The sequence below is a fragment of the Juglans microcarpa x Juglans regia genome, chromosome 5D (assembly GCF_004785595.1).
Source record: "Juglans microcarpa x Juglans regia isolate MS1-56 chromosome 5D, Jm3101_v1.0, whole genome shotgun sequence".
NCBI classification, from domain to species: domain Eukaryota; kingdom Viridiplantae; phylum Streptophyta; class Magnoliopsida; order Fagales; family Juglandaceae; genus Juglans; species Juglans microcarpa x Juglans regia.
In genome coordinates, this window is record NC_054602.1 from 4,372,548 (window position 1) to 4,397,403 (window position 24,856).

The window sequence follows — 24,856 nt, forward strand, 5'->3', positions numbered from 1 at the left end:
CTTGAAAAACGAGTCAATTTAGGTGGTGGTACAGAAAGCTCGCACCCTTTATACAAACAAAAATTCTATCATTTCCGCGAACTATTTTTTTTTTCTTATTAAATGTATGATATATAGATGGTGAGTTAAAAAATTTAATAAATTTAAAAAGAATAAAATAAAAAATAAATTAAAAAAAAATGATATGTAATATGTAGAGATAATAAATAGCAAACTCATACCCCTCAATTTAGGTATAAATTGTATGAATTATTTCTTTTCTAGCGAAAGAAAATTTCTAAGCTAGTTGATCTTTACGCAGAAGTTTCGGATCATGGTATCTTGGCATCTCCACACAAATGGGTTACGTACAGGTAGTAGATCAACGATGAAAACGTCAGAAACATCATAATTAAATCATAATAACGAAATGAAATGAGAATATGCGAAATTCTCGTAACTTTCTCTTTTATAATTTTCTTTTCAAATATCACTCAAATATAAGAAATTTATCAATTTTAAATTTTAAATATTTTTATCTAATCGTTACGGCCTCGTTTAGATTCACAATTCATTTCAACTCATCTCATTATTATTCACTATTATTCATCAACTTTAACTCAAAAATCTCATTATTATTCATAATTCATCTCACTACTATTCACAACTCATCTCAACTCATCTTTAAATCCAAACGAGGCCTTTATAATTTTTATAAATTTCAAAGAATAATTCTAAACTCACTGAGAATCCATCCGAATGATGGGTCTCGATGAATTTTTTTTATTTTTTTATTTTTTTTTACTTAATAATTAAGAAAATATTTTTTAAATAATATTGTGAATTTTTTTAAATATATAATATATGAAAAATAATGAATTAAAAAAATAAAAAAAATTATAACTTATTGGTAGCCATCCTCGTATTGTAGCACGGCTCAATTTCAAAACAAAATATAAAAATCAATATAATTTTTTTAAATTTTTAAATAAAAATAATATTAAAAAATATTTAATTTTATAATATTTTTATTTAACTTAACTCGTCTCATTTTTCAAAAATTAATAAAATATCTTAAATTAAATCTGTTTTTACTATTTATAAATTATTTTATTAATATTTATGTCATTATGAAATATTCAAAATGTGCAAGCATGCATACGGATTAAGAAAAAACACCAATAAAGCCCAGATATAATTAAAAGAGAAACGAAAGATTGTAAGTTTCCTAAAAAAAAATATTTTGTATAATATATTATATAATAATGTGTTAAATAAGAATTATTTTTATAAAATATCATATAAAATAAATATAATTTTATAAAAATATTCTTCATTTAATATATTATTATATAATATATTATACGAAGTGTCGTGGATAAATCATTTTTCTATTGTCTTTGCCGATTGATGGGAGAGATATGTGTAAGTTGGTACAGTAAAAAGTAACGTATTAATTTTTTATTTATTTAAAATTTTAAGAAAAATGATATATTAAAGTTCACAAGCACAAGTCTTTTATAAAAAAATACTCTGAAAAAACCAACGACAAAAACTCTGCCTCCCTTCCCATTCATCCAGAAAAACTACCTTGGGTTAATTTGTTTCTCTTGTGGGAGCTCCGACGGCAAATGGCCGCAGAGAAGGATGGGTGGAGAGCAGCCGATCAGTTTTTCTTGGAAGAGAATGATGGCGATGATGACGAAGGTGTAGGGGGAAACAATATTTATAGTGGTGGTAATGGTAGTAGTAGCAGCAGTGATGAAAATGGTGATGAGGAAGAAGGTGGTCATCATCAGGGTTCGTTCTCTGATGCTTCAGCTTCTCAGCAATGGCCACAGAGTTATAGGTTGGTGTTCTTTTCCTTAGTTTTTTCTCTGTTTGTTTTTTCAGAAAACATATTCTGGAAAATATTTTCCTGGAACGTAACAGTATCATGAAAGGCTTTTCAGATTAATTTGGAAATACTACCTCTTTGCATTTCACTCCAAATCCAATATCAGTAGCAGTGAACTGAACTTACAAATCCAAGATTAGTAGTTTATGATGTCTAATAGTTTTGTTATTTTTGTTCATGTTAAATTCGGAATGAACAAATTCAATCTCTTAAAAAAGAACAGAGTCCATCTCTGACTAGAGTTTCAAGTCCAAATTTTACTCAAAAGTTTTTCCGCCATCCTTGAAGCGTGTGGGAGGAGACTGGGCTATACACAGTGTCTTATAGTTATTGTTCCATGATTTGACCCAGAGGGTGATAATTATATTAAATCAATTTTCCTGTGCCAGTTTAGGGACCCTTTCCCCTATTAACGTTTATGCTAAATTTGTTTGGATGATGAGATTTGAGAGGTCACTCACTATCTAGCTTGATGAGAATTTTGAAAAAGGCTGTTGCCGCTTATATCCCTATTTCAATGTGTGATTTTTTCGGCAGCCCTTGAGAATTATGCAGGATTGGTTTGGGAATTCATGGTCTTCCGATTAACTTGTAGCATTTAATGACCTCAGTGCCAACAAATAGTTATCATGCTCAAACGGCACGTACATACTGAGCATGACATGACATACACTATAAAATGTGTGACTATTACCTGACGAATAATTTATGAAAATGAGAAATGTGCCAGTTGGTCTTTATGTTTTTTGAATTTCTTAAAACCAGTGTTTTGCACACATGAAAACAAGAATATGAACTTCGCTAACTTAGCAACGCTGATATGTCCTTAAAGGCACCCTTACGTATGTAGCAGAGGTCTTTGAAAAAAAAAAAAAAAAAAAAAAAAGCTCTAAACACATGGAGAGGTCTTGTTTAGTAGGGTAACTTAAGTATATAGATATAATGTCAACAATTCATAAAGTACAAATAGGAACTGCCCGGAAGGGAGTGCACATTTCAAGAAATTCTATAATAGATTGAATTCGCTCAAGTACTAAACATTTTTTCTCTCGGTCTTTTTCTCATTTTGTGGCAGAGTGACTACTGATTCTTATACCATCATAGCATCACCAAGTTTTGGATTTCTTAGACTTGGTTCAAGTGCTATATATTCAAGCTTTGATGATCGTAGTAAAAACAGTTCGGACCTGGATGGAAAGTCTCCTTTACTTTCTGATCAGGAAAGAATTCATCGAAGGAAGACTTGAATAGGATCTCAAGAGCTCAGTCATCGTTACCAGAGAAGGCCTCATTTAGTAAGCAGCTGACTGGGGAGTTACCCATTGGTCATGGTTGTAGCTTTACTCAGACTGTCTTCAATGGGGAGTTAATGATGTTCTGTTACTATATACCTAACATGTCTGAGCTTCCTTTTGATACATGATACACTCTACCACTGATGCTTAGATTCCTGATATCTGTGAAAAAATTGTCAAGAAATGAGATTCATTACTGAAAGAGAATGTCTAATGTGTGAGAAATCAAAGGTTCGACTTTGATATTTCTCATTCTAAGGAAATCAAAAGTTCAACTTTGAGTAATAGCTCGAAAATCTTGTGAATAGGGCTTTTGTCATCTGTTTATGCTCTTCGATTTGAAGTTCTACTTTCGGCTCTCTTTGGAATGAATTCGTCACATTGCATTGTTTTGTGTCAGGAGTTAATGTACTGGCTGGTGTTGGCCTTCTTTCTGCACCTTACACAGTGAAAGAAGGTGGCTGGGCTAGTTGGTGGTGCTAGTTCTTTTTGCAGCTGTATGTTGTTACACTGCCTCCCTCATGTGATGCTGTTTTGAGAGCAAGGTATCATAACCTACCAAGATTTAGGAGAAACTGCCTTCGGAAGATTTGGACGTCTTGTCTGAGTTGCTTATCACTTTAAACAGAATTACGATATCTTGTTTTATAAGTTGCCCAAGGATGGTTCTTTACAGTCATTGATGGCAAATCTTTGCTGCTCTACTGTCATATTAACAAATTATAGTTGATCATATTTGGTCGGTTCATAGCACATATTCAGATACGATGATTTGACTACATAAAATTCATTCTGAATTATATGGTTGAGCTCTATTTTCTTCAGAATTTTTAAATTGGTAATATTAGGATATGAAAAAGAGTGCACATATGTATTTATAGTCTATTTTACTTACATCTCGGTTTTCTCATTTCCAAAATCTCTGATGTTAGTGTATTTATGGATCTTTGTGCAGATTCTTTTTTATACTGAATTATATGTAAGTGCCACTCTGATCCTGATTGCTTGAATCGGATGTACTTAGTGCTTTGTCAGATTTTAATAAGATTTTTTCCCATGTATGCGGTCCTATTGTGTAGATTTTATAATTTTGGAAGGAGATAATCTTACCAAATCCGCTGGAACATCATTGGACTGGGCTGATGTTCATCTGGACTCTATGCATTGGTTTGGAATTCTTAAGTGCCCTGATTGTTCTGCCAACTGTTTGGATGATGGATCTCCACATGATCTCATACCTTTCAGGTGTTGTAAACTTTTTCTGTAAGGCCTCCATCGGGTTCCTGAGATTACGTGATTGTGTATATAGCTGAGTTCTTGTGATCTATTTCACAGCTGGTCAGGTCTTTGCCACAGTTTTGATAGCCCTATGGGCTATGTGTATGTTTCCTTGGTACAATAGATGGCATTGGGTTCCATCAAACTGCTCAAGTCATGAATGAGGTGGCATTCCATTAGTCATTGGTGTGCATGGATTTAGCTATTCTGGGCATTCTGTGTTTCCAAATTTCTACCAGTCAATGGCGGACAAGACAAAATTTAGCAAAGGAGGGATGCTACTCATCATCCCACACCACACTTCATATTTTAATATTATTTTTTATTATTTATTATTTTATTTTATTCTTGTTAAACTAATTGAGTTGTTCTACATATTATCTATACACCACATATTTGTTATAGGAAAAATGAAAAAAAAAATTAAAATACGTGTAGTGTGTGGTGTGTGGGGGATGATAAGTATAATTATTCTTTTGGTAAATATTTGTACTTTGACTTAAAGAAAATACTTCAATTTTTTCAGTTTCATCTTATATTTGGTTAAAAAAGTTATCAAAATATCATCTGCAAAATCATACGCTTCTGGACATAAATTAATGTTATATGATTTTCTCTAAATAACTCATTTGCTTTGACAGTTTGCTATATAAAACTATGGAATAGCCCTTTAGATCAGTTTTACATTTTGACCATGTAATTCCAAAATCAACTACAATTCGCGGTGGGATAGAGGTGTGAGGGTGATTATGCCCAATGCTTGTGATATTCCTGTGAACTCTTGACAATTACTTTTTTATGTGCTAAAGCCGTAGTTTATTTTGTTGTCTGGGATTAAAGGATAGTCAATTGAAGTTAAGTGAGTGGGTCTATTGTGCATCTCCATAAAGCATTGTGTCAGAATCAAGTGTAAAGGACCTCGTGATATAATTATACAACATATGGAATTATATATTACAATTAGTTTCTAATGAGGTGTTTTGTATAATTTGCCCTCAGCTGACCTAGTGCAACAGGATTAGTTATAAATTTGTATAAAGGGAAAGCTTTGATGTAATTCAAATCCTGAACCAGGTCATGTTGGGGTTGCATGAAGTTCAATCTGATCAAGTAATGCCGCTTTGGTGCCATCAAGATTTAGTTTCTATTTTGAATGAGATCATTTTACTTTCAGATGATCCTTATAACTAATTTCTCTTGTTAGAACACGTTCACAAGGAGGTGGTGGAAATAGCTTCTACTTTTGATTCATTCTTATTCTTCATTGAGTGACTCATAACTCAGTAGTTGTTTTGTTTTGGTTGCAGGTCTTCTGATGGCTTTAATGGGTTCTCTCCTTAGTATACTTGTGGTAAGCATACAACTAAGATTGATAAATACATAGTTGCATTCCACAATTGCCAATTTCAGGCAAGTGAATTAATATCATTCAACATATTTGAATGCCGTTTCTATACAAAACTTTGGTTTAAAGAAAACACACTTAGTTGAGTTCATTAAAAAAGAGTTTTGTGGACAACATGACATAAGAATATTTTAGCTTTCCAATGCTGATATATGCCAGCATGACATAAAACTAATATGTTTTATGCGGTGGATGTTGCTTTAATCCAGGCAATGATAATGCCGGCTTTATGTTTTCTTAAAATTGTGGGGAAGAAAGCTACAAGGACTCAAGTAAGCAGTCTTTAACCTGACGTATTCTTTGTGCAAATCATCTTTGCAAGAAAATTATTTTATACATTTGGCAGTGGGAGTCTGATGGCAATTTCATGCTACAAATTACCATGTCACATTAATAATGGCTGACATGAAACCTTCTGAGAAAACATGCTGTTGGCTTTGTTTATGGATTATTATAACATAATAAACTGGGAAAGGGGAAAGAAAATGTAACAAGGAAAAAAAAAAAAAAATGCCACCGGGTGGGCCTACAATGAACTTGTTGATCCAAAGGTTGAGTTAATCAGATGACAATTTCAACTTCAACAGTGAGTGGTTGTGACTATGAATACAGACTTAGAGATGGATCTAAATTTTCTGATAATTCCTCAGAAGATTGTCCTACAAACAAAAAGAAAAGATTTCTGTATTCTGGATCTCGGATTCTCGAGGCTGAATGATATCAGAAGAGTAATAAGTATTACCCAATTGACAAGGAGTAATTAAGGAAGCCATCAAATTGAAGGGAAAGCATTGCAGTCACAATGCATTTTCAAGTCCCTCTGGTTACTTGAATCAAAGTTGTTTTGAGACTTATTCTTGCTTGATATGTTTCCCATGCAGGCATAGTTCAGACGATAGGGTAAGAATTAAGAAACTTCTTAGGTATGCAGATATAAAACATGTTTCACTAGAGTTGGTTTTTTGCTCTTGACCTCTTCCAGAAAAGCCAGAGCCTTTCTGTAAACAAGCTTCCTTTACTTACCATGTTCATGTCCTTTTCTGAACGTTTCTTGCAAAATAAAAGAAAAGTCCTTTTTCTGAATGTGTATTGGTTTGTCCTCCATTGTTTACACTTTTTCTTCCTTAATATTCAGGTCCTTGCAAGTTCCGCAATAACCACAGATTGTGAAGAGTTGCTGAAATATTCAAAGGGTTGAACTTTTCAATAATTCTGGTGGGTACTCGTCCCAGTGGTAATATGGTATGCACGTTCATTTTTGCACTGCACCAAATATTCAACCCACATGTTTAAGCAAAAGGAATCGGACCGCTGTGAATGTTGAAACTCGATATACTCTGTTTATCATTAGCATTTTAAGTTTTAGGACTTGTGTTAAGACCATTTCTATGGCAATTTGTTGTAGTAAAAACGGTTTCAAAGATGTTTCCATTTATCTTCAATCCTCCTTCTTATAGTATAATCATGTTGAACCATGCAACTAAATCATGTCGAATCACGCTCTATACACCGGCATGAGAATATAATTTTTCTTCGCAACATATCAGTCTATATTCCGAAGTTTTTTTTTTGTCCTACCAACTAACAAAATTATATATGTTTTTTAAAAAAATTGAATTTTGTAAATGAAAAGTCAATTTTATCTAAGAAATTCATTTTTTTTTTTAAATATATTGACTATTGTTAAATATACTGATCAATTGGGTGCTCTAACAGACTTTCTTTTTTATTATATTATTTGGAGCTGAGCTGTAGCATAATTGATGACACTGGAGCAAAGTCGAAGTCTACCCTGAGGGCATTATCGCGCATATTAGATTGCAGGCACATAGTACAAAAAGCCCTTTTAAATTGGCAATGGCCATTATCAATTGTTGAGTTGAAGCCCCACCCATTTGAACATACAGTCGCCTTCCTAATTTTTTAAAGGTGGAATATGCTGTGTTTGTTGACAAATGACACAGCACGCACCACTTCCACTCATATATAATATGAAATTTTAAAAAATTATTACATACTCTCAAAGTATAAATAATAATGTTGTATTTTTATCCAATCACTCGAAAAAATTAATTTTAATTAATACGATCTCTTATGATATGATATGATATGACTACAATACGTTCGGGAGTTAAGGTATCTAATAATTTCATTATTCTTCTTTTGGGTCTATTAAAATCTTCGCATTATAAACGAGATTGCCGGAGAAAAACAGACGTAATCATGTATCCAAGAAATGAGCTCAAACAAATTTGGTTCTAACTTCTAACTTTTTTATTTTTTTTCCTTCACTCTCTCTTTATTATTAAGAAATGAAAGCCAACTTGATTTGTAATTTTATGTTTTATTAGTGTATCCCCACGCCAGTCTATAAATATTAAAATTATTTTATTTTCAAGTTAGTATATAAAATATATCATCTATATCACTTAACTAATAAGATTTGATTTGTAAAATTTATTTTTTAAATCAAATTAGGCCGTATAAATATTTTACTAAGTTCTGTACACGCCGGCTTGGGAAAACATTTTTCTAAATATTAATGATATTTGTAATCTACAAATTTTGTGCATTCCCTTCAAAATAAAAATAAAAAAAATAAAAAGATACTCACATATAAAAAATTATTTTTTACTAATAGACCAAACTTAAAAAATGAAAGAAAAAAGAAAAAGAAAAAGTGAAACTTCCACCAACCAACTCTTGTCTTCTATGTTTATCCAAATAATAAATAATAATAATTTTCATTAGCTCCTATTTACTATCTACATTTTATAAAAAATATTTTATACTCTATAAAAAAAAAAACATGAGGTTTGAAGATGAATTGTGGCTGATATATAGTAAAATTTAATAATAAATGACCATGTTGATTTCTTGATTGATTTTTCTTTCCTAATGCTAAAAAGTTGAAAATTGAAATTGAGATAAAAATTGAAAGTTGAATAAAATATTATTAGAATATAATTTTTATTTTAAAATTTGAAAAGATTGAATTATTTCTTATATTTTATGTGAAGATTTAAAAAAGTTTTAATAATTATATGTGAGGAGAGGATGGTAACCAAACCAACAATTTTAAAATTAATCAAGTGCTTCTCTCCTTGTTCAAAAAAAAATTATATTCATAAGCTTCACATATTACACACTACTATTTTTTTAATTTTTTTTAAAATTTTTTTATATTACTAAATGTGTGTTATATGGATGATGAGTAGAAGAATTCAATTATTTTAAGAAGAATAAAACAAAAAATAATAAAAGACAATATAGTGTGTGGTGTGTGGGTATTGTGAATAGCAAATCTCAAAAAAAAAAAATCTACACAACCTTCTACTATTTACACACTCTCCACACACCAAATATTTTTTAATTTTTATTATTTTTTTCTTTTATCAAATATTTAATATATAAATAATAAACAAAAAAATTAAATCATTTTAAAAAGAATAAATTTAAAAAAAATTAAAATATATTAAAACTTTTAAAAAATATGATGTGTGAGGAAGTTGTATAACATTACTCTTTCTAAAATTCTTGAAAAACATTGATTGATTTCCATTTCCCATTGTGACCAGCCACCGTTTGTGTCGGTTGACAAGCTCGCTACAAATACAGTTCCATTTCTTTAGGAGTTCAATTCCCAGGGAAAGGGGGGAATTCATTTCATAAGGAAGGAAAGAAGAGAAATAAAAGAGGCACTGGTATTGAAATTTGAATGTGCAGTAGCAGTACTGGAGTGGTGTTTACTGATTGACTAGCCATGCGTATTCCGGTTTTGGAATCGCAATGGGAAATGGAAATGGAGGGTTGTCGTTATAGTAACTAAGAGGCAAAGGAAAGCGGACCCACCGGCGCCAATATTCCGCAAAATGTCAGAATTGGTGGCTCGCACCGGTCGCCATCAGCAGCGCTACAACGAAGGTTGCCGCCTCGTCGCCGGGTATTTCTTCTCTCTGTCTCTGTGTCGCTTTCTTTTCTTTTTCTTAGTCCTATATTTTTTGCGGAATGCCAAATCCCAAAAGCAATAAATGCCCAATGTCAATCTGGAGAAAATCGTTACCTTTGGGATAATTAACTATTTTTTTTAGCGAAGAATTATTTTTGGAGTGTTTCGACAAGTTATTGAGTAGAAGAGTGATTGGATTGGCAGGTGTGTTCCTTTCAAGGATACCAATGGTATTGGAAGTAGTGATGGAAGGTCTGAGAAGGATGTGGAGGTACTAATGATCAACTCAACTAGTGGACCTGGTCTTCTATTTCCGAAGGTATTTAATGAAACACTTATGTTTTTTTTGGTGATTATTTTCATGATCAGAGATTATGTTTTCGTCAGTATCTTGCTCTATTGTAGAACGACTAGCCTTTTTTTAATAAAAAGTACTTGGGTTTTTGGGCCTTCATCACTAAAGTTACTATTGTCTTCTCGGTTGTCCATATATGTGTGTATATTTATATACATGTAGGTAGATTCTAGTTGTTTTTTTTTTTTTTTTTTTGAAGGTACAACAAACTCCATTCATTCATAATTCATAACAGGATATTACAATTTTAACATGCAACATTCAGAATACAAGCCAACTAATGCTTTTAAGGCTCTCCAATATACAAATTTCTTTGTAACTGACATGGTTTAGTCCATTATTGTAACTCTCTACAGATAAACCGTTTAAGAGACAGCACTCTGTCCTAAGACAAATTTTTACAACCCCACGTTTTGTCCTAAAACAGAATTTTTACAACCCCACACTTTGTCAAAGACGGAGTAAAGGACACACCCTATAGACAAAATCCAAGAGACTATGGTTTTTTTTTTTTTAACATAAAACAAAAGAAATAACAGAAAACGTAAAAGATATATGGAAAAGTAGCGAATTACAGCTTGGAAAGATGTAGATCCATATTTTCAACGTTAGAGGAAATAAAAAATGCAAACACCTAAATTGTGGTGGCGCGTGTCCCTCACGCGCCACCTTGGAAATATGGGGTCACGCGCCACCTTGGAAATATGGCGGATTGTCAGGTCTGAAGAAACCAATGGCCCTGGTCCTAGAAAAGTCGTGCGTGGCAGAGATAGAGCTCTCATTGCGGTGGTGCGTGGATGTCACGCGCGCACTTTGGGCCTCACGTGCAGCTCACGCACTGCTCTATTCGACGAGATTCTTCATCCGTCTGAAAGATCGGCGCCTTGAAAATCTTGCGGTGGGGCGCATGGTGGTCGCCTGGCTCTAGAGAACAACAAATCTGCATTTCGTCCTACTGTGAACGAAAAAACAAATAAAACCAGAAAATAAAAGAAAAACTAGAGAGAAAAGGGAGGGGGGAGGAAGGGAGGAGGGAGAGAGGAGCCAATGCTCCAAGCCCCCTCCTATGGTCTAGTTTTTTGAGAGGGGGGGGGGGTGCTTTAGACTGTAGAGAGAAAAGGGAGAGAGCTTTAGGGTTTTTTTGGATCCTTCTAGTTGTTGTCGTCTAAAGAGTAAAACTACCGAACGATGCATTCTATTGTATTTATATGGTCTGGGAACTTCAATCAATCGAACATAAACTTTATATGGTCTGGGAACTTCCTAGATAAGCTATGATCAAACGTCCATGCTGCACCTATTAAACACGACCCTTGTATCTTTTCTTTTGAGCCTTATTGCTTCATGTAATCGAGTGCATCACATTTTTCATCAGTCTCCACAGTTCAAAATTAACTCTTTCTCGCGATTTATGATTGGAAGAATCTATTTGACCACATCTTTCAGAGAAAAGGTTTATCTCTAGTTTTGGGTTTGGACATGCATGCCTACCTCTTTCCTTGGGCCTTAATCTTCCATATTCCTGTTATAAATATATAGACATTATCTCGCCTCATATGCGTATCCAAGAACATATGCAAGGATTCATGTTTATTATGAAACATGGTACCTTATCTACAAAATACTTCCATTAGAGAAAAGACTAGATAGATTTATGTTACCTCCAGTATTGCACCTCGCTTGCTCCAACTGATCTTGCAAGGTGTTGGGTACTTCTTTGTCTTCAACCTTAGATTCACAACCGTCATTTTGCATAATAGTTTTGCTATTATCATTGTCGACTATCACGTCACATATCTTCCGATTTGAAGATATTTCATCCCCACGGGCGTTCCTTTTCCTTAAGTGCTATCAATAGTCTTCTAAGATCCAATGATCGCACAAGAAATTTCTCTTTATCAAAAAGAAATTTCTCTTTATCCTCTCTGGTTATCTCGCCCTCTTCATAGGTAAGTGCCGCATCATCCAAACCTTCTTCAGCCTCCTCATTCACATCATTCCCGGCCTTCACCAAATTTACTGTATGCCTTTTATGGTATTGCTTTTCTTTGTCCATCGTGTGTGACACTTACATGGACCTAGCTTTGCATAATGCTTTGGCCCTTTATTAAGAGGGATCTCAAACTAGGAAATTATTCTTTTCCAGGAGCCTCTCTCTCTCTCTCTCTCTCTCTCTCAAAACTGAATGCCAAATAGTTTTTTATGCTTTGAAGATCGCCAAGTCTTACTGTTCAATAGAAATTTGTTTATCAAATTTTATATAATCATGATTCTAGCAGTAATGTATGTGTAATCCACAGTAAAATGTGCACGTGAGTGGTGATTGATGATTTGTAACAGACCCAGTTGTTATATGCATTTTGTATTTTGAGTGCTGTTATTTGCTTCTTGTAGGGTGGCTGGGAGAACGATGAGACAGTTGAGGAGGCGGCAAAACGTGAAGCTTTAGAAGAGGCTGGAGTTCGAGGGGATTTAATGGTATGGATAAACTGCTTTGTTTTCTTTTGCTCTATAAATGCTCTTGCTATTTAGGGGGGCAAAAGCTATTGTAATTTATTAAGATGATCATGTGCGTGGATATGCATGATTGTGCACACATCTGTTAGTGTAAATGAGTTGATGCTGGTAGTAGCATTAGAAGATAAAACTCATGCAATGCTACTTTTCTTGCCTGACATGTCCTGACACTGGCATTTTCTTCTGTCTGATTTGTGGTCTCTCAATGCCACAGCTGCTCTGTTGTGATAGCCCCTCTCTGATTCTTGGTTGTATATTCAGTTGACCCTCATGTTACCCAATGGGAGGTGGAATTGTTGTACAAGGGTGGAGCAAATACCTTAATTATTTAGATGTTGCATAAACCTTCTAGTCTTATATTTAGTTTGTTGGGATTGCCTGTTAACAGTGCAATTGCTTTCTTTTAGGCCTCGTTTGTTTTCACAGATGAGATTGAGATAAGTTGAGATAAAAGTTGAAAATAAAATATTGTTAGAATATTTTTTTTTAATATTTTTTTTTGTTTTGAAATTTGAAAAAGTTGAATTGTTTATTTTATTTTGTGTGAAAATTTGCGAAATTTGTAATAATTAGATGAGATGAGATGAAACGTTTTGTGAAAGTGAACAAGGCCTTAGACTCTCAATTCTATTATCTCCTTCATCTTTGAATCTTTTTACTAATTATTCTTCTTCTGCTGCTGAAAGATTTGGTGGGGTAGGACCCGACCAAATCTACCTTCTTCTTCTTGATCTGGTTCATGTTATTTGGTAGTTTTTTATTGTTACAATAGGTATAGATGATTGTTTCACTTATGTCAAATTGAGAAGTTTTATTTTTTAAAAATATTTACTAATATCCCAATGCCTTAAGTTTAATATGACTTATGGTCTGAACGCCTCAGAATTTCAAGTGATGTTAATTGAATGAGGTGGATTTCAATCATAGTTGTGGGTCTTTTAGTGTGCATGTGTTGTTAAACAATAATAAGTCTACTTGTACTTGGGAATTTTTTTTATTTTTGCTAAATAATGAAAAGAACTGTTTACATAAATAATAAATGACCTTGTTGATTTCTTGACTGTTTTTCCTGCTCTTTCCTACTGCTAAAAGTAAGTTTTGAAATCAATCAAGTGCTTCTCTCTTCGTTCAAATACCCTACAATCAAAAAAGAGGGAGTTTCTAAAATTTTTGAAAAACATTGATTGATTTCCTTTCGTGCAATTTTTGGCCTAAAAAAGTAACGTCTTTATATCAGCATTTTCTCGGCTACTACATCTTCAAGAGCAAAACCCTACAAGATGAATTTAGTCCAGAAGGTATGTGCAAAGCTGCCATGTACGCTTTGCTTGTGACAGAGGAGCTGCAGTCTTGGCCAGAACAGAGCACTCGCCAGAGACATTGGCTAACAATCCCTGAAGCAAAGAAGCGCTGCCAGTATCAGTGGATGCGAGAAACCCTTGAGGAAGGTTTCTCAAAGTGGCATGCAGATCGAATATCAAGCAATTTGAAAAAAGAGAACCATGTAGTTTCACCTGAATCTGAATCAGAATTGATGAAGAAGGCACCTGTCTGAATTGATATTGGTGCATTTTTTTTTTTCCTTCAAATTTAGGTATAGCCTTGTTTATCTGAAAATTCTGGGTTCCTTTATTTTTCTTTTTTCTTCTCTTTTTAAATACTTTTCTCCTTTTTTTTTTTTATACGGATCTTCATCTCAGGAACGCTCATGTTACTGACTTCTTGGTGTATAAAGGATTTAGGCAGTCATTTTAAAGAGACCCAAGAGTCGTTTAGGCAATGGCATACAGAGACAGCATCAGTGTTTTTAAATCTCACGCTTCCTACATGGTGATGCTCCAAACTTAAACAGGAATTTGCTTCTTTTATATATATATATATATATATATATTGGAGCCATAATTTGTTCTCTCCTTCTAACTTCTCGCAAGTTTGATAGTTTCATGCACACTATCTATAGCATTGACATCCAAAAGCTCCGTCAAGGTGAAATGTGCAAACTCAGCCGCGCATGTTCATAGGTCATGTTTCTATAAAGAGAAATGATAGTTACAGTCGTGAATATGTAAGTGTCGCGTAATCATTTTGAAAAAAGTGAGTAAATAAGATACACATGAAAAAAAATTAATTTTTTAATAGTAAACTTCACTTTTTTTCAAAACGGCTGCACGACTCTTGCGCACTCCACGATTATATGTAGCCTTATCCTTTCTCTCTTTTTTTTCTTGGTAGTGATAGGCTTACTACCTATCTACTACTTATTTATTACTTATAGTGTTTTTATTTTTTTATCATTTTATTTTAAGTATTTTTTTAACATTCTTAATCATTAAAAAAATTAAAAAAATATATAAACTTACTACTATTCATTTCTTTAACCACTAAGTAAAATTAAAAAATTAAAAAAAAATCAAATACAAAAATAGTAAATAAGTAGTAAGAGGGTAGTAACCCTATTATTTTCCTTTTTTTTTTTTTTTATTCTTTTTTCCTTGGATCTTCTGGTGTCTAACCAAATGGTATTTGCTATATGAGTTTTGCTATTCATCATCTTCACAAATCACACAATATTTTTTTTTAAGATTTTTTTTTTGTTTTATTCTTCCTAAACTAATTTAATTCTTCTACTCATCATCTATATACCATACATTTGGTAAAAGAAAAAAATTAAAAATTAAAAAATTATGTGGTGTGTGGTGTGAAAATTATGAGTATAATTTTTCTTGTCATATATCCAAAGTAGACAAAGTTAGTGTAAATTTATTGAAAGTCATAGTGTACCAATTAATTACCCTAATCAATAATCTCGTTTGCTCCATTTAATTTTTCATTTGGATCTCTTCAGGACAGGCCGAAACAAATACATAATGATATTTTTGTTAAAATCCAAACATTGGTTCAAAAGCTTTAGGATCATTAGATACTAATTTGGTTAAACGTTTTATCTTCAGGATCATAACTTTTCACTATACTTTTGAATCTGACGTCTACGGCAGCCCACTCTATCGATGTTGATCCGGTGGTAGCCCTTCTCTTTTAGCAGCTTCATTCAGTTATCAGTTAATCTCATGTCCATACATGGCATTTTAATCCAATCTATAGGTAGCCACCTCTATAACTTGAACTCGTGATGTGGTCTCTATTATGATATTAATTGTTAAAGACTCAATTATTAATTAAAAGCCTTAAAATTGTTAGATACCTTTAATCCTGATCATCCTAACAATTTCATTGTGAGAAACCAGATTAAATACGCGCCTCTAGTTTTGCATCCCGCATGACCTACTTCGAAAAATCATTCGTTTATTTTATTAACAAGAGAGATGCCTTCCTGATCAATTGTGGAAGTAGAAAGATGCAACATGTGTGCGTTCTGGTACAATGGGTTCCCACCATTTCTTAAATGAAAAGATGGTTACCAAACTCATCTAAACTAGCTATCTTATCATTTATATTTTTTCTTAGGATTTGGGGGAGAAAGAGAGATAAAACAGCTGGTCTTGATCTTGATGGAGCCCAAGCCTGATCGCTAAACTTTCCATTAATATCTAATGCAGTAGCTAGCAAGCTTGGTCGCTAGCTTTGCTCAATCATTGATGGCCAAGTAAAAAGAATAGGGAAAAAACATATCCAAAAGAATTCTTGCGAGAGGTCAATCAGCAGCATGCAGAATGCAATTAAGTTGCCACTGGTCCAAACTTACATATCTGTCCAAATGTCCTGCCCACGAGTTGGAAAAACTGTTTGCAAAATAGTCATCATTGAATATGACAGCCCGGAAAAATTCGCAAGAAAAATCGATATATATATAATATATATAGAAAAACACTACTCTACCACCTCAATTATACCGTTTGATTTGACTGTTCAGTATTTTTTTTTAACTTAACGATGAAGAAAGTGAGTTTAAGTGTATTGATATATTTTTTATTTTTTAAATATATTTAAATATATTAAAAAAATATGAAAAGAAAAATAAAATAAAAATAAAAATACAAAAAATGAAGTGCAGTCAAACCAAACAGACTACTCTGAACGGCAGAGTTACCCGACTCACATATATATATATATATAATATATATACATAATATATATATATATATATAGCTACCTCTAGGCCAGGTACGTAGTGGCAGCTCATGAAGTTCTGTTATCACTCTTCGTCATTATAGTTTCACTTTCACTGATCTTGAATTTCTTCAAATCAAGTAATTATTTCCTCGAGATGCTTTCTCCAAACACAAACTTACAAGAAAAAGAGAACTTGTCTTTAATTGCTTTGATTTCTTCCCACGACAAACCGCCCAAAACCACACGACAGTTTTTTGGCTTAAGTCTTGATGATCATCGAATTTCAAGGGGTTTAATTCTAACCCTACGTGCCGGCCGGGTACGTACATGGGGTATAACTATGCACCGCTTGCCCGCAATTATGCAATATATATATACACACACACGTGCGCACACACATATATATATACAGTTTCGCTTCTAAGCGGTTGAGTTGTTATTAGAAGGAAAGGAACCCTCCTTCCATCTACTGGCACATTAGAAATCACACAATAATCTCAATACTCTCACTCGCACTAAATAACTAGAAATCTAATTTTCCTCCACTCTGCTCTGCTTTGCTTCGTTTCTTTGCACTGCCGCCAAAACACCTCCACGACCAGAAAATCTCAAAGTTAGAAATCTCAAAGTCAAACGCCAGTCCGACACCAAGCGTCCGTTGCCTTCACGGATTTTGCACCACCATCTCTCTTTTGCATCCCTCTCGCACGGTTGCCCCTTCTTACTGCTTCAACCCCGTCATTCCCTCTCCCTCTCGTATAGCTTTGCATAAGCAATACAGAAAAATGCTAACAAAAATTAAATAAACAGCATTAAGATACAAAAGGAGTCAAACTGTTGAAACATAAAGGGCAACAGAACCACAAAAATTGTCCACTCTCATAAAACAATACTAGTTCCAAATAAACGTATCAATTTGTGCACCTTCTAGCAATAGATTTACATATAAAAGCTAAGCTCGGATATTTAGTATGTAAATTATAGCTTTGCATAAGCAGTACAGAAAAATGATAACAAAAATTAAATAAACAGAAAGTCTTGCAAATTCTCATACGATAGGTTTCAAGAAACCCATTATTTAGACTACTCAAATATAGCACGCCATCTTCATAGATACAGGAAACTATCTCAAATAGTTTACACAATGTGGGTTGAAATGAACTCATTTATGGGTCTCTTAAGCATTGTTATTACGAGGAAATCAATACAAGAGAGCATACCAGAGAGAGACGGAAGTGGGTCACTAGATCAAGAGTCGAGAGGGATGGGAGAGGGGACGAAGCCGTGCGATAGGGCTGAGATGGTGGCAGAGGAATTGACTCCATTTCTACGCGGTGGTGCGATCGATTTCAAGTGGGGGCAGATGAAAAGGATTGCTTCTAAGCTGAGAGTGTTTCTAGAGAAATCGATTTCGATAAACATTACTGAGTGGGGGCTGATGCGATGCACTCCATGATTGCGTTGGTGGGAAGCCTACGTATCAGTTTACTATTGGCGGGCTATTAATTAAAGAAAAATGGATGGACCGGTTCTAAGGTATTCTCATATATATATATATATATATATTCAAGGGGTTTAAGATAAATGGTTTAGCTACGAAAAAATTTTACAAAAGTAAATTTTCAAACTGATGTAACTTAATATGATATGTTAGATTGTAAATTGTAAGGCTATTTTTATTGTAAAGTAAATCTAACGTATCATATGAAATCATATCAGTTTTGTAAAATCACTACTTATCCCAAAAGTTTTAACTAATGGGAAGATCAGTTAGATTTAATTATTTGTATTATGTTCTTAACCCCCTCACTTGTAGGCCAGACTCCCCATCAATGAGTATGCCTATTAATACGTGAAATATTTAATTAAATAGAATAGAGTGTAGAATCTGGGTTCGAACTCAGGACCTCTGCATTGATATCATGCATGTGAAATCACCATTTGTCTCAAAATAGTGGTGATTTCTCAAGTTTATGAGATTATTTTTGTAAAAACTTTTTGTAGTTGTAGCACTTTTCATATATTAAACTCATGTTAAAACAAATCTTTACTTGGAATTGAATTGGATCAAGATCACACAAAAGTACTAAATTTTCGATCTCCATCAGTACTCCTCCCCATATCTATGCTAGCTGCAGGTAATTACTTAATTTGCCTTGCCATCCAAAGTTTTAGAAAACTCCCATTGTAAATGCAGATGATCTAGAGCATGCATGCATATATATATATATATACATATTATATATATATATATATATATATAGCTGCCGTGCAAATTAGATTGAAAGATATTTTCCATCACAGTTATCTTTATCAGATTCACGTACAGATGCATGCATGGGATACATATTACTTAGTTGTTAGTGATATCACAAAATCCTTGTACGGGAAGAAAAGTGTTAGACGGCCTAGGCCGCTTTCTCCCAATGCATGCGTTAAATCATGATCCGCTGCCACAAAAAAAAATATGTTCTTTGAATACAAAAGCAATTGTACTTACATTGATTGATCATAATTTTTATCTTCTAATTAACGATATTATATAAGTTGTAAATGGCATTTCTTGAAATTTAAATTTAAGGAAAATGCTTGAACATATGATCTACGTGACTAATTATTAATTATGAGAGTTTACCGATCCAAGACGTTTGGGAGAGGGGGGCGGGGGAATCGTCGATCCATAAAATTAATCTCTCTCCATATGCATATTATATACACATTATATATATATATATATATATATATATATATATATTTATATATGAATGCATTTGGGTCGTTTAATAAGGGCTGGTTTGGTTATAACCAAACTATCCCATCTCATGATCTGATCATCTCATATAATCATTACAACTTTCTCCAATACTTACACAAAATATAGTAAACAATTCAACTTTTTCAAATCTCAAAACAAAAATAATATTAAGAAAATAATATTATAATAATATTTTATTCAACTTTCAACAAAACATCTCATCTCATCTCATCTCATCTCATCTGAACTGCATAAGCAAACCAGACCTAACTCTCCCGGCCACCTCTCTTATATGATATACGACCTGCTCAGTCTTTATATATTAGAGACAGTCCATCCAAAGGATCAGATAAAGCTTCAAATTAGCTTTCTCAGAAGGAAGACGAATATATACATGCAGGTTACTTGGCCCTCTCTCTCTTTCTCTATGATTTGGACGGTACCCGATCGAATTAATTAAATATAGATCTCTCTAGAACTAGCTCTCACACACGCACACCCGAAATTAATCTGATTAGTGAATTAATACTGAATAGCAATCCTAATTGATCAAGCTGGATGACTGTGTCAGAGATAGAGAAACATCATCAAACAAATCCAGGCCAATGATCTCAATAATTAATGATCCGATCCTCGCGCGCGTATAGGATGATCATGATCTGTACGTGTATATATGTGTGTGTACCAATGAAACTTGCAAATATAAATATACGATCGATCTTCGCGAGTACCCCACTAGTTATATAATATATATATATATATATATATATATATATATATATCCGCCTGGCAGGTTATGTTCATCGCCCTCCCTCGAGTGAAGGAAAGAATCTTTTTCAAACAATCACCATTATCATCACAACAAGCCAAAACTAAGTTTGGAAAATGAACCCTAGAAACTATTCAAACCACAAAACCTTATAAATACAAAAACCTGTCTTTTTATCCTATTATATGTACCGCAACCTGCAAATCAGGCCAAATATATATATATATAGTACGTACTAGCTGACGCGGGAAGGCGGCAGCAGACATGACTAATATATAGTAATTGCATACATACATAATGCATGCGTTAACCTAGCCTCGTCGTCATACGGCTATATATGTAGGGGAGTCGGGGACTAAAAACATGTATTTCACCATCTGGTATTGTCACATTCGAGCTTTAATTGAACATGAGCCAGTTATAAATTCTTCTGTGCGTGCTTCACAGAAAATGCGACACACATGATCCAGCTGCTTGCATGCTACCTCCTAACAGCATTTGAGACCTCCGACTCCCAACACACGCGCGTAAAAAAGCAATAGTTTTGGTACATATAATTATTTTCTTTCCTCGCGATTGTCATGGGAATATGGGATTAGTTTTCTGTGATATATAGTTCCATTTCAACTGCATGAGCGGAACTGTGTTGTAATTGCAAGTTTAATTAGTCTCATATATTGTAAAATTACAATTTTAAGTGTAAATATTCTTAAAATATTTAAAATTGTCTCATCAACACTCAAACACACAGTGTATCACTCAAATATCCTTAAGTCCATTAAAATAATAATCTTGATTTGATATCTCTATTTCTCTTTATTTTTCTTTAGTGTGTATTGTACGGTTTGTTTAATTTCATATCAATAATATCATATAGGTTTTTCTTATCTTTCTGAGCTTACATAGTTACATGATTTTTTTTTTCCATTTGGGTCATTCTCGACTTCATTGAGTTTCTAACCTATCACTTGTACATAATCTTCATTTACAATCTTTGAGATGTTTTTAACCACATATTAATCAGTTAACTAGGTATAAGTTTTTTATCTAATAGTTAAAACAAATCTGAAAGATTCTTGCATATGGGAGGCAGCAGATTTATCTAGCTAGATGATTGATAAGACGTTTTTAAAGAGATAGAGAGAGTATGTGAAGAATTTATTAGTTATTCACATGCTTTTTTTGTTCACTTATTAATAGTAATACAATTATACGTATAATTAAAATCTAACGAGTACTCTATATTATTAGATATTTTTTCAAGTTTATTCTTGATCTATAAATTTTTTTAAAGCTTAGAAAAATATGAGTAAGCCAAGAACAATTGTATAATTTTATGACGTATGATTATTTTTTATATTATTAGATTATTTTTCAAGTTTATTCTTCATCTATAAATTTTTCTTAAAATTTAGAAAAATATGAGTAAACTAGCTGAGAACAATTGTTTAATTTTATGACGTATGATTATTATTTTTATATAATCAAGTGTAAAAAGTACTTATTACTTCTGTTTACACATACCACACACATACTACCCACTTTGCCAACCGCCTGAACACCAAATCTTAATTCCGCCCTGATTCGAAGGAATAAGTACTGTTGTGTTTCTTTATCCTATGAAGGATTAAGTGCGCGACCGTACTTCCATTTTCATGAGATGCTTAAAAGTTGTACAGAGTAATTTAACTTCGTCATCATAAAATTAACCTTCCTTTATGAAACAATCTAGGAAAATAAATTCCAACAGCTAATTTTCGTTCTCCTTTTCTAACCAGATTTTGCACGTACCAGTGTGTGTGTGTGTGTATATATATATATATATATATATATATATATATATATATATATATATATATATAGTACCACCACTGATAAACGACCGGACTAAGCTATTTCATATCAAAGCATAAGGATTAGTACGTTAATTAATTAGCTATGTTTTGGATTCATGGCTAATTTTTGTTTTTTTCCCCCTGCAAGAACTGCTGCTCCTATGACTGAACGGTTTGTACGTACTTGTCTTAGCAGCTAGCAATATTTTCAAGTAACCCGGGTTCCAAATTCGCCTCTTGCACTTTCACCACAAATTTTAGCTTCAGTTTCAGCTCCCATTCAATTAGTTCTTTATGATCTCTACAGTATTACTCCCGGATTAGCACTTAAACCCATGGAATTAGGAAGACAGAGTATTTAAGCTACGACCGAAGCACACCGGAAGCCATTATCGGCCAAGATAGAGTACTTGTAGCCCTGGGTTATTAGATATTTTTACCCAAACAAGGTTAAATACAAAGAGTCAAACATGACATACGGCCTCCAATTACGTACAACATACAAGCTAGAGAGAACACACATACACCATATAATAATTATTATTGTAGCTAGTTCTCAGGGAACTTACTCAATTCACACATCTGGATCCAGCCTTCAAACCACATCAACTTGAGGGGATTCATAGAACACACTTGAGGGCAAGAACGACGTCCCGGCGGCCGACAGATTCTCTATCATCTGCAGGGGCGTGAAAACATCATCATCATCGTACGGATCGAACTGGTAACCCGAACTCTCCGTCTGCTCTTGACCGAGGTCAACTACTGGAGCCTCCGGCGAATAATCATCGCTGCCGGCCTTCGTGACCGGACCAGGAACCGTTTCATGATGACCGCCGACATCGTTATCGGTGCATAAAAACTTGGTGGGGACCGGAAACTCGGCGTCCTGGCCAGTGAGCTCTTGGACCAAGGCCCTAAATTGGGAGGCACTGGTCTTGACCTTCATGGGATTGGAGATATACACCACCTTGATAGGCTTAATATTCTTCTTGGATTTGGTCTTTTTGGCAGCTTTTCTCTGGTGCACGCTGATTGGTAGATTATTCTCCATTGTTGATTGCAGGTGGAGATTAAAAATACAAAACACTAGCGCTCGAGGCTCAAAAGGATAATATATTTTTTTTGCATGAAACAACGACTGGGTATACAAGTTGTGTGCTAGCTAGGGAGCTCCTCTCTCTCTCTCTCTCTCAGCATAAGCAGGCTTCGGAGAAAGAAAATGGTGAGACTCGTGTTGAATGGTAATTGGTGGGGAAATTAATGAAAGGGTAGAGAGAATGGAAGTGGTTGGACAAGTTGCTATTCCCAAAAGAGGGCCAACCACGACAGCGCGTGAACCGACAAGATGTATTATAAGATTTGATTGGTTGTCCACGCGCTTAAAGGTGACAGTACTGGAAGGGATCGAGTGTTCACGGCTGTAGCTGATTTCCGTGCCATCAGTAGTGCATCAATCGAAGCCTTCATATGCAGATGATAATTCTAGCGCACGGCCATATCCGAAATCAGGATAGATTCCGTGGCGTCATCGCATGCCGACATGATAGCGTCATGGTACTCAAACTGGCACTGGGATGAGCTGGCTTGACTAGATTCGATGTTCATCCGATTTCCCTCGCGGGTAAAACCTCGGGGACATCAGCCGCACCATATAATATATATCTTACATAAATACTATAATGTTTATAGGGATGAAATAAGAATGAGATAAAAAATTTATAAATAATAATAAAATAAATTGAGTTCAAATTTTTTATAAAATTTAAAAAATAAGAAAGAAAAATTGAATAAAAATATTATAAAGTTAAAATATAATTTTTATTTTAAAATCGTAAAAAATTGAATTATTTTTTATATTTTGTTTCAAAATTTAAAAAATTATGATGATTAGGTAATGATTAGATGAAAATTTTAAAAATTTAAAATTGAAAAGTATTTGTATTTTGATGTTGAAAATAGATGAGATGAGTTGAAACCATGTGTGAAACCAAACCGGTTGAATACAAGAAGCCTCTCAAATCATCTAATCATTACAACTTTTTATAAACTCTCGAATAAAGTACTACAATAAACAATTCAATTCATTCAAATTTAAAAATAAAAATAATATTTTAATAAATTTTTAACTTACATCTTATCTCATCTTAACTTACTAATTATTACAACTTTCACTAACTTTCATACAAAATACAAAAAATAATTCAACTTTTTCAAATTTTCAGACAAAAATAATATTTTATTTAACTTTAAACTTTCAAAAATAAGATGAGATGAGTTGAGGTAAAAGTTGAAAGTTGAATAAAATATTGTTAAAATATTATTTTTTTAATATTATTATTATTTTGATATTTGAATTAAAAATTTGAATTGTTTATTATATTTTGTGTAAAAATTTGATAAAATTGTAATAATGAGATGAGATGAGATGAGACAATTCTTATATCCAAACCAATGCTAAATGAGATCGAAGCTTAGAGCACTCTCAATAGATTCTTCATCCTATCCTTTAAAATACATCACTGAAACATATTTTTTCTATTTTACATATTAAATTTTACAATATACAATATATCAGCTTATCTATTTTTACTTCATATCATTTAAATATTATATTTTTTAATCATTTTTATTCCTTTCAAATATTTTATCTAACTACCGATAATATCCTCATATCTTTTAATATTTATAATATCTCTCCATATAAAATGTCATATAATTAAGTCATATTTTAAATTAATCCAAATTTAT

General features: G+C 33.2%; 2 protein-coding genes, 1 long non-coding RNA gene and 1 pseudogene across 4 annotated transcripts; 2 read left to right on the forward strand and 2 right to left on the reverse strand.

The window, feature by feature from the left end:
• Positions 1-1,490: 1,490 nt before the first annotated feature.
• On the forward strand, positions 1,491-7,275 carry LOC121264783 (annotated as a pseudogene).
• Positions 7,276-9,442: 2,167 nt separating this feature from the next.
• On the forward strand, positions 9,443-14,714 carry LOC121265169 (nudix hydrolase 16, mitochondrial-like). Of its 2 annotated transcripts, XR_005940628.1 has the most exons (6): positions 9,443-9,797; positions 10,008-10,122; positions 12,553-12,636; positions 13,913-14,269; positions 14,376-14,505; positions 14,615-14,714. XR_005940628.1 is itself a non-coding variant. In XM_041168670.1 (5 exons), exons 1-4 carry the CDS (start codon positions 9,727-9,729, stop codon positions 14,228-14,230), a joined length of 588 nt encoding a protein of 195 aa, XP_041024604.1. In that variant the 5' UTR covers positions 9,443-9,726; the 3' UTR covers positions 14,231-14,269; positions 14,376-14,577. The 2 variants fall into 2 exon arrangements, 1 of the variants encoding a protein (XP_041024604.1); XM_041168670.1 differs by lacking the exon at positions 14,615-14,714 and having other exon boundaries at positions 14,376-14,577.
• Positions 14,715-16,921: 2,207 nt separating this feature from the next.
• LOC121265170 lies at positions 16,922-18,279 on the reverse strand. Its single transcript, XR_005940629.1, has 2 exons — positions 17,888-18,279; positions 16,922-17,508 (listed from the first exon to the last, which is right to left on the reverse strand). It is a non-coding gene; the product is annotated as an uncharacterized LOC121265170 (long non-coding RNA).
• Positions 18,280-22,499: 4,220 nt separating this feature from the next.
• On the reverse strand, positions 22,500-23,421 carry LOC121265171 (sigma factor binding protein 1, chloroplastic). The gene has a single exon (XM_041168671.1). It carries the CDS (start codon positions 23,157-23,159, stop codon positions 22,701-22,703), a length of 459 nt encoding a protein of 152 aa, XP_041024605.1. The 5' UTR covers positions 23,160-23,421; the 3' UTR covers positions 22,500-22,700.
• Positions 23,422-24,856: the final 1,435 nt, after the last annotated feature.